At 40.3% G+C, this 10883-nt stretch overlaps 1 protein-coding gene across 5 annotated transcripts in view; it reads right to left on the bottom strand.

The window, feature by feature from the left end:
* Positions 1-627: 627 nt before the first annotated feature.
* Positions 628-10883, bottom strand: part of add3a (adducin 3 (gamma) a) — a 99935-nt gene continuing 89679 nt past the window's right edge. For 4 of the 5 annotated variants that reach the window (XM_035660777.1, XM_035660775.1, XM_035660774.1 and 1 more), the window contains 3 exons: positions 10629-10752; positions 7311-7403; positions 628-3666 (listed from right to left, as the gene is read on the bottom strand). In XM_035660777.1, coding sequence (XP_035516670.1) covers positions 3416-3666; positions 7311-7403; positions 10629-10752 — 468 coding nt within the window. In that variant the 3' untranslated portion in view covers positions 628-3415. The remainder of the gene's footprint in view (positions 3667-7310; positions 7404-10628; positions 10753-10883) is intronic. The other variant, XM_035660779.1, reaches the window with a different exon arrangement.

Genomic DNA, 10883 nt, shown 5'->3' with positions numbered 1-10883 from the left:
TCACCGTGTTTGTAGTATGTCAGTAACAAAATATCTCTCATTTTGAAGGGTAAATTTCTAGGAATGCGTACTTCCTCAATGAATAAAATACAGCATTTTGGAGAAAGACCTACTCATATACTGATCTCTCTCTGTTCCAGAGGCAAATCACTTTTCATATGGCCATATGGAGAAATGCATATGTCAGTGTGTCAAAGTGTCATGGCGCTCGACAGCATTTCTGTGTTTCCTGCACTTCCTGTGCCTCTGTTATGATCACTGTCACATTTAGTCAAGCGCCATTTCAATAAATGTGCCATAACAACCTGGTTGAACTATTCACACTTACAATATATCCATTCTGTCCATCATTAATAAAGATAAAAAAGGCACCAGTTACTGTTTCTTCCTGCTCATTTAACACTGAAGTACTGTATTTCAGCATAGGTCCGTCTATTTGAAGCTGTACAATTTATCATGAAAAATGCAGCATTAAGCTTATGAAACTGTGAATATGTACACTTCATCATATAACAGCTCAATTCATGATAATGGCATAAAGTAAAATGAGTATGAATTATGTGGAACTGAAAACAGTTTGAGGAATGACATGACTTGGGATGCACAAACATGAAAAATGAGCTTGTGTTTCTTAAAATACAGTTTTATTTGTGAATTTACACTGATTAGCAATACATCTAAAAGCAACTCCATTAGATAACCATTTATATAGGATTTTCACAGGTCACAAAGTAGCTTGGCTCATTCTGGCATGCCAAAGCAAAACTCATTCTTTTTTTAAAAACAGAAAAAAAAGGTGGATAGAGAGGCATTAGTAAAGCAAGGTGCAAACAGTCGGAAACAAAAGAGGAGAAAATAAAAAGGATGCAATGCACATTCAGTTCATCTGGGAGCAATGTATGCTCTTGAAATGGTTAATAAAAAAAGCCTAGTGCTCTCTGCAAACTAAAAGAAAAGAGAAAGCGTACTGCGATACAAATGGAGGATGAAAAAAATAGAACTTTCCAGGAGAGATGGTATGAAAGAAAAAAGACAGTCTGAGTGATAAAAACATGGTGCGTTAGTGTCAGGTTGTCCTTACCCCCTGCCCCTCTCGACTACACACACATATGCACTTCCATTTCCAAACTCACACCTCTTTTCTCCATCTTTCAGTTGTGTGACCTCGGCTCTTTGCCCAAAGCCAAAAGGTATCGTTTAACACAGCTAAAGATGTGTCCCCAAACCCGCCCTCCCTCCCTCCAAATCCAATACTTCACATTGCTAGCTGGGATATTGGTACATCTGGTTAAACTGCGGGGGGAGGATATGTGGCAACCCATCACACTTTGGCTTTGCAGAGTTCAACTGTGGGTCATCTGACAGTTACAACACGATCGCGTTTACTAGAGAAATTACATGAGGGGAGGCTTTAGAAGCTGAAATGATGACCGGGCTCGCAGAGCGATCAAATAAAAATAAAATGTCCATATGACCTCCTTATAATGTTCCAGTTTCAGAAGGAAATAAATGGCAAATTAAGTGAGGAAGTGTAGCTGCTGTGGATGTAGCTACGGAGAAAAAAATAAAAATAAAATAAAGTTGAGTTTTTGGGGGCCTGAGGGTGTCAATGCAGTCACTGGGGTGATTTAACAGAGGTCCTGTTAGGGTCCTTGACGGCCTAGCAGGCAGACGAGAATCGCAACCCTTGTCTCATCATTAAAAACAATGGAGGAAAAAAAAATTACAATATGGCTTTAAAAACACACACACACAAACACACCAAACAAAAGATGTCACCGCTCCACACTCCACGAGCCGTGATTCTCATTTCAGCTGGCGACTGCAGATAGTTCGACATGTATGTATCAGCACTACACTTCCTGTTTTAAAAATTTTTGTTGAGTTGAGAAGTAGAGATCATTTCTCATGTGTGACACCAATGAAAGATTATTCTTCCTTTCTTCATTCGACTCACTTTCTGGGTCCTGACCTTTCTCCACAACGCCATGCCTTGCTTTCTACTTGCACAACTTTTACCATATACTTCACAATCTCCTTCACTGGTGTAACCACCTGCAACTAAAATGTGTTATATACCACAAGAAAAGTGCAGCACAATAAAATAAAAAATATATAGTTAAAAATCTATAGCCAACATATCCAGTTTTCATATATCTGTGTTATATAGTAAATTTGTGTACTCTGTAGATTAGAATATAATTTGAGCAATCAGGCATCACTACAGAACATAGTCAGCCATATAAATTCAGTTCTTGCAAAAAGAGAAAACATGCGTAACATCTGTATTCTCTGTAAAAGCTTACAAATGAGTACAAAACAGAGTTGACTAATACCAAATTTGTGTTCAATAAAAAAAAAGATAAAATTTCATGAGATGACAAACTAGACACAAACAGTGACGACATACTAAAATGAGATTGTTTCTTCTTTTCTTCCATTTAGTTTGGCGAAAAAACCAATTGAGATGAAGAGGAGAAGATATTAAAATGCTACATAAATATTCTGAGTGAGTCAGTGACTCTTTGAGATAACGTCAACTTAGTTGTGATGGACCAACAGCTTTCATCCTCGCTATCTCGTCCAGTCCATTAACCCTTTAACTCATCTGTAGTTCAACCACAATCAGCTGAAGAGAAGGTTTGTATCAGAAGCCTGTACTTAGAGAAACTTGAAGAGTGTGAGAGGCAGAGAGAAAACTTCTCTCACAGCAAATAAATCAACACAAACCCTGTGGCTGTTTTTCTGAGACCAGTTTTCCAGTGTGACTTCAAATTTCATGTGGCCTCTCAGTTCCCTATGCAGACCAGAACGAAAAAACAAAACTTGGAAAGCCTGAGGGAGACTTGACAGAGAGAAAAAAGGTTTCGCTTCAACTTGTGCAGCTTTACAACACTCGTGTTGCAATCCAATCATTTAATAAAACTGGATTTTGAGAGGAAATACTCAAAGTGGTTTCAAGTTCTGTTTTCAGCCTGGGAAACAACACAGGAGGAGCCAGTTATTCAGGATCTAAATGGCCTCACATGACACTTTCATGCTTCCGAGGAGCCCTGTTAGAGTACTGCACAGCTGTATCTGGCATATAGACACCCAACACCTACCTAGGTCAGCCTACATCTGCAGAGACTTTTAATTGTGGACCCACATACCCATCCCGTTCTTTTGCAGAAGGAGAGACATTTTTTGTGTTACAAACCAATTCATTTTTTATGCTATCTGTTCTTCTGCCATTTGTACATAAAAACTTTTGTTAAAAAAATTCAAATAAAATTAAAACAAAACAAAAAAGGGCATTGAAAAGAGAGACAAAATAAAAACACAGACATTAAACAGAAAAGGTGGCTGCCGCCACTCTTTCTTCTTCTGCGCAGACGGTCTTCCTGCATGCCTTGCCCCTGCTGCCTGCCTGCTCTCAAGCCTCTGTCTTCTCTTTCTTTTTGTTCTTCTTCAGGAAGGACGGGGTGCGGAACTTCTTCTTTTTCTTAGTGTTGGGCGACTTGGAGGGCGAGCTCTCGGGGGAGAGTGCCTCCTCGATCTTCTCGCTGGAGCGCACCGTGATCTCCACGCTCTCCACGCTGGTGGTCAGCTGGCTGACGCGCTTGGACAGCTCCTCGTCCACGTTGCCGTGGTTGTCTTTGCCGTTCATCAGGCCCGTGTGGTTCTCTGAAGGAGGGAGGGCAGAGGAGGAGTCAGACACAGGTTAGGAGAGGACAGGGAGCAAAAAACAGAGGAAGGCCACATCACTTCATTCTGGAAGACACACCCTATTAACAGACAGCACCCACAAACAATAAATGACCATACAGTAGCCGTATGCTTCACATTGACCAGCATTAGTGCAAAGTCTAAAGTGTACTAATGTGGACGAAAGAGTAAATACTAGTGAGACACTACAGTCTGCAGCTCAGATCAAACTAACCGGTGGAATAAATTAATAATTTCTAATGAAATATTTGTAAAAAGCAGTGATTCAGTAGTAAATAATGTGAGTGGAAACACTAATCTCTCTAAAAATATCACCAGTATCAGTAAATACAATTCTTCTAACAAAATTTTTATTTTCATTTGATCACTTTCTGTGCTCATTTGTTTCCAGTTCTAACTCTATTTTCAAACCTCAAATCTATCAGTATTTACACAGCAGTATGTACAGTAGTTAATCAATAGAATATATTAGGCTCATGACCATCATATAAGGGGTGGGCTTGCCAACATGAATGGATGTAAAATGCAAAATACATGTTTTTGGACAAAATTAGAGAAAAAGCTTGTGAAATGATGCTATCTAACACTTAAACCTAACCCTTTGTGCCTAAACCTAGTCAAACCTTTAGTTGTGAAACAGTTGAATCTCAGCTAATAACCTGTTGAAATATTACAAATACTCTATAAACTATCTGTAGGCAGACTATAAAAATATAGTTGAACCTAAAGTATAGTTGAAGTACCATAAAGTGTCAAAATCCTTTTACTGTTTCAACAAATGAGGAACATTATAAAGTTCACCAAAGTTGTTTTTTGTATTGCACGAATAATGTATTTTACAAGTGTTCATGTTATTGTGTCCACCCCCTGAATGTCTCACTCTCCTCATGTAGTAAATGTGAGGCTTTGCTGTCCCTGCTGTACCCTTATACACACTAATACCATTTGAGCTGCGAGTTGAACTTCCGCTTCCCACCAAGAGACACACTGTCCCTGTGCTCTACATATTTCATAATATCCCTGCGTAAAACTCCACTGACATGATAGCCCACAGAGTCTGTCCTGCTTTCACCTTAGAAAAATGGGACTGCACCCACTCTCTAAATGACTGTTCACGTAACAGGTCTGCTGCATCCCTTTCTCTGGTTTGCAAATGCAGGTTACAGAATGCAGGGCAGCCACTGCATCATGTTACTATGCTGAAAACAGTGACGTCTTCTCAGGTTATTTTCATCTTAGCACAAAACACACACACACACACACACACAGGGCAACATTAAAAAGCTGCTCACACAACAATTGACCTGGTTTGAGCACAACAACCGGCTGACCTCACAGTGGTGGTGTCAGAAAATATAGGTCCCCTGAGCCAATACGCTGTCGTGGGTTAATTGTTACTCATTGTGTGGTTTGTGCTGTAGGGAAGCTGACAGGAAGTCAATCCCCTAGTGCCATTATTTTACAACTTGTAAAGAGGCCGCTGTGATCTTTGTCTCTCTTGGAGGTACACCAACTGGCTTCAAATGTCACACACAAGATTTCTGTGTTAATAGATATAAGACTGTAGATCCAAACAGCAGCAAGAGACAGCAATTCAATACCCAGAAATCGTGTGATGTGACATCATCACACTCATGTTTCCAACCCGACAGCTCTGAGATGTTTTAGGTCAGAGGCAAGACGTGACCTCGTTTGGACAATTCTAGGTTGTGGTGTGTACATTCAAGACTGAGAAGAATAATAAAGTTTTACATTATAGGGAAAAACATGCATGTGCTTTCTTTCTGGGAGTTAGATGATCTCATGCCTGTGCGTTAAGTATGGAGCTCCAGCCAGGAGGGTATTAGTTTAGCTCAGCTTAGCCTAAATAAGGGTTCCCATTCTTTTTAAGAAATCATTTTCCAGGAACTTTTATTCTCCAAGACACTTTCTAGTTTTTTTTTTTGGACAATACAGGACAACACTTGCTCACAAATTGTATAATTTACCAGTAAGCCTAGTAATGACACATTTAAGCCCAGTTTTATTCCTCCTTTTTTAATGGTAAAGGGTTCATGATGAAGTGCCTCAAGTTCATTACAGGTAGGAGGTCAGCGTGTATGGGACTATCAACATTAGCTTGCTTTCATAGCTTAGCTGTTCTCACTACAGACTTTTTCTGCTGTGGTCTCCATCAAACTGACTACAGACTACTACAGTTTACCTCGAACTGTAACATTAATTTGGCCACAGCTAAGAATGAACAATGCTCTGCGTCTGGTGTAAACAGCTAGACTGACTGACATCTGAGCTGAAATGAGAAAGGAGCATTTCACTTTGCGTCTCCTGCTTTGGTGTCATACTGTGCTGCTGTGCTGGTCCTACCAAGAGTTGAGTTTCAAACAATATATGCACGCTGCTTGGACAGAGCAATTAATCATGAAGTAGTTACAATATGTAACTCTCTGGAGAACCACAAATTGTAATTTTTTACATTTGTTTTGTATGGGTTAAACCATGAGATATAACATTTATAATTACTAAGTTCTAGAGGTTCTAGTAAGCATATTTAGATTTAGTCTCAATGCTAAGCTACGCTAACCCATCTCCTAGCTCTAGCTCCATACTTAATGTACACACATAAGTTTGGTATCTATCTTCCTAACTCTCTGCAAGAAAGCAAATAAATATATTTCCCAAAACTATTATTGTACAAAACTTTTCAAACCCAGAAGACAATAAGCAATAACCAAACGTGAACATTTTAAAAAGAACAATGTCAATTTGTTCTTTTCTTGCAAAAAAAGTTTTGGGTCTGAAATCGTATATTACCCTGAATGCACCAACAAGGCAAGCTTTTAAAAGCAGTTCAAGCGAGGTGAACTAGCAAGGCTAATGTGATGGACGATGAATCCAAAAGAAGTCCTTACAACCGACCTTGTTCAATGTTTCAAACATAGAAGCATATTAACAAATTCGGCATTAGATAAAAACTGGACTGTAACTAAAAAGTTGATGTGTGTTGTTTGTTGGGGTCATTTTGATCGTTTATATTCGTAAATGGCAGCTTTTTAAATGTTGCTGCCACAAGGAATTGTGGGACGGCATTATCTCCTTTTGTATCTAACGGATGGTCCAGATGCTAAAGGAGATAATAAAGGAGGCACTGAAGCTCCTTTCCTCAGCAATTAGAGAATTCAACAGCTCGTACCATGGCTGCCACTCAAATACTTCTGTGTCCTTTCACTCAGTTAGGAACCTTTAAAAAACCAAAAAAGACTATTCAACACTCTGTGTATCCTCAAATAAAAAGCTTTGAAAAGCCATATTGTGAAATGAGTGCTTTAAAAGTTTGTTTCATCAACTCTGGTGGGTCAGGATGAGTTCTAAAAACCAACAGCAGAAAGCAGTTTCATTGATTTAGACGGGGGAGTTTTTACATGAAAAATCATTAGTGCAGCACAAACTTATAGCACAGATCAGTAGTTTTAGATGCTGCATACTGAGCTCTTAGTCCATTTCATGCACACACACTCAAACACACATCAGATCTTAAAAGACACACAGCAAAGCAGTGAAGATCATTTTGAAAAAGTCTCTCTCTCTCTCTCTCTGAGTGATACCTTCTTTAGCTGGAGTGCTTTGCGGGGACTGGGTGAGAGACAGAGACTGAGAGAGAGTGGAGCCGTCGTCGGAGGTTAGCTCGTGCTCTCCATCTGCAGGGAGGGGGTGAGGGACGGATGAGAGGATTGCAGGGTGGTGTAGAGGATTGAAGTAGTGGGATGACAGCGGGGGTGAGTGGGATGAGAGGTGGGTGGGGTGGGATTTGGGATGAAGGGTCAGAAGGGGGTAAAGGGAGATTAGTGGTAAGACACACGTTAGAATCAGGCCATGCACAGCTGCTTTTTCACAAAATTTCCAAAATCCACGTCAGTTGGTCATCAGGCTCTCCGAGTGCCATCACTCGTTTGTTACCTCCTTCTCCTGGCTGCTGAGCGTGCACTGTAACATTTTGTTGTTAAAAGCTAGGCCTGGGCATTATTTGCATACAGAAACTTTTAGGGGAATGCAATACAAACTGAACATAATTTGTGTATACTGTGATTTAAAAAAAATCGATTGTATGGCTGTCCATCCTGGGATCCCTCCTGTGTCTGTCTCTGATTTTTTTTCCATCTTTTTCCTGTTTTTTGGGTTTTTTTTTCCTTATCTGAAGATAAGAAGGGTCTGATAGAGGATGTCATATGTTGTTCAGATTGTAAAGCCCTTTGAGGCAAATTGTGATCTGTGATATTAGGCTATATAAATAAAACTCGAATTGTATCATGTATCATGTACAATTCAAGTATGTATGATATTTATGTTGTCTAAGTTGTCCAAGAATTCTTTGGTTAAAAATGAACAAAAGCTTTTTGTTTTACATTTTTGTCTGATGTAATGCAAACCACTGGGAACAAGCATTCATTTGTTAATTTTACAAACATTTGCTATATCATGATACTGTTCCTACTAATATTGGGAAATGTTCTTTTTATAATATTGTGAAAATATCACCCTGATGTTATCTTTACCTAATGTATACTTCATGATGTCAGAACTGGGCAGCATTTAAACAATAATCATGCCTAAAAATTACGACTTGTTAATTTTCTTCATACCCTCTCCTTAAGAGAACCTAGTTTTCTTTTCTTTCCATCCTATCATTAGTGTTTTGTTATTATTTTTTTTATCTCCAAGAGCACCACATGGTTCCTGGCCCTAAAACTACTTGAGCAATGCTTTTTGTATCTCTTACAACAAATGATAAAAAAAAACAGCTTTTAACACAACTTCTGTAAGTACAGTAAATGTTACAGTCCAGCTCAGCATTAGTAGCTTCATTAGTTTTAAACACTGATTAGTGTGAATGAATGACATTCCCATTTCAATTTAACACATTAATTAGCACTTTCAGGGTTACACATTCAGTTGGCTGAGGCGTCACAACTCGTTCATACACGGCATATAGAACGTGGTTGTATAACAGCCTGGTGCAGTGAACATGCTCATATGTTCTTGTATGTGTTTGTCGGGTGTTACATGCATAAAGGTGAGATTTGAGAAATGAACTCAGTTTGAAAACCTTTAACATCACTAACAGCATGTAGCTTTCAACTGACAGCTGCCATGTGCACTGCACTTGTATCAGTTTTGACATTAAATGTTTCAACTAATCACAACACAAGTACTGGACACTGCTAATCACAGGCTAAACCTATGAGTGTGTGTGTGTGTGTGTGTGTGTGTGTGTGTGTGTTTGCGTGTCTTTGTTGCATATATCAGGCCATTACAGACGGTCTCCAGCTTGCATCCAGATTGGCCACCGGGGATTCATGGGGCTGTGGGGGCAACAGTGTCATAGCAACGGGCTCCGCTCATGTGGCGGGTGTGAAGACCTGCTGTCTGTTCGGTCTGCCATCTTAGTCACACCGGCCCCTCATAATCGGCACATGGACAGACTCACTACCACTACCACACACATACACGCACACACACACCATGACACCTGCACTGTGTTTCAAATGTACATAGGAGCATTTTGATGATCCTATAAACATGCATGAACACATGTTCATGCTGATGTACACACAGACATACGTGGCAGGAGCTTGTGCAGAATGGGGACTAGTGGACGACCCCCCTTCACGATCTGTTCTCTATTGATTTTTCGCCTGCCTCTCTGAAAGGCAGTGGGACAGAGGGCTAATATGATTAGCATTGACTGTCCTGTGCGCGAGGTTAACGCAGATGAAGGCAGCAGTGGAGCCCTTGGGGACATGCCCTCATGTTAAAAGGTATATACAGTGTGTGTGTGTGTGTGTGTGTTTATATGCTATAAACACACACACATATGCTGCTAAGGCGACAGCGCTACAGACCCTGGATTATATAGATGTTTATTAACAACAAGACTGCTGAGAGAGCACAGAACAAACTCAAGATGTACAGTAATCAATCTTCAAGTCAAGATTTGAAGAGGAGGAGGGGGAAGAGGAGGGACTGATTTGCTCCAGCTGTTTTAGCCGATTGTGAGCACTTGAACATGTCAGATGGTGCTTATTAAAGACTTTACCAGGATTCAGCAGGACCTGCCCGTATCTGGCTGTCAGAGTCGTGTCTTTTCTTCAGTTGAAAGCTCACTGGGAAGACACTAGTTAAAAAGAGGAATCTAGTACATTGAGACTTCCAGGTCAAATCTAAAAGGTTTTACTCTTAGGGCATATCAGGGAAAGGCAACAATAAGAGTAAAAATAATACTATACTAAATAACTATAAAACCAAACACAATACATTCAACTTGAGAGAAATTACGTTTAAAATAACCCAATTGTTTTCTGCCATAACAGACTCCGATATCTGTGATAGGCAAATATTGGCTGATAACATCAGCCATGCTGATACATCAGGCTCTCATGCATACTGCCAAAAATTAGAGCACACATCTCTAAAGGTAGCAGAGACCTGCTGCTCACTCAAATCTAGTGACAAATCTTGCTGGCTTGCTGCAGTAATCTCTTCCTGTGAGCTTCCAAACTGTGGATTATTAGATTGATGATTGATTGATTGAATGTTTTAAACTCCCTCAATAATTTATTGTTAAACGAAGCCTCACAGATTGGTGGGATTGTTTGCTGCTCATCCAGAACTCTTTGGCTTTGAGTACAAGTCATTACGTGTTTGTGTTCATGTGTGTGTGTGTGTGTGCATGTGTGCCAGTGTGTTCAGTCCATATGTCTCTCAGTGTGACTGGGCTCTTGTGGTGTTTGCAAGTTGAGCGTGAACGAGTTCAGAATCAAGTCCATACGCCTACGAACATTCACTTTATGGACTGGTGTGTGTGACTTGTATGTTTGTTTAAGTGTGTGTATTTATGTTGGCGTGTGTGTGTGTGTGTCTCGTACCACTGAGGCCCAGTTGCCTCCTCTCCATGTTCTTGCGGTACTCCTCCTTGTCCTTCTCTAACAGCTCACTGAAGGGGTTGGGAGGCAGGGGAGCCATCTGCTCCTCCTCTGTGGGCACGTATGGCTGGGGAGGAGACAGGGAGAGGGGTGAGCATGGGAGCAAACACACACACAAACACACAGTGCTTTGTTTTTGTATTTCAAGAGTGCATTCATGTGCCTCCTGACTGTGTGTGTGTGTGTGTGTGTTGTGTG

The sequence above is a fragment of the Morone saxatilis genome, unplaced genomic scaffold (assembly GCF_004916995.1).
Source record: "Morone saxatilis isolate NCDOM2014 unplaced genomic scaffold, NCSU_SB_2.0 Contig17, whole genome shotgun sequence".
Classification (NCBI taxonomy): domain Eukaryota; kingdom Metazoa; phylum Chordata; class Actinopteri; family Moronidae; genus Morone; species Morone saxatilis.
Note: the sequence above shows the minus strand (reverse complement) of the source record. Positions and strands in the feature narration are given on the sequence as shown.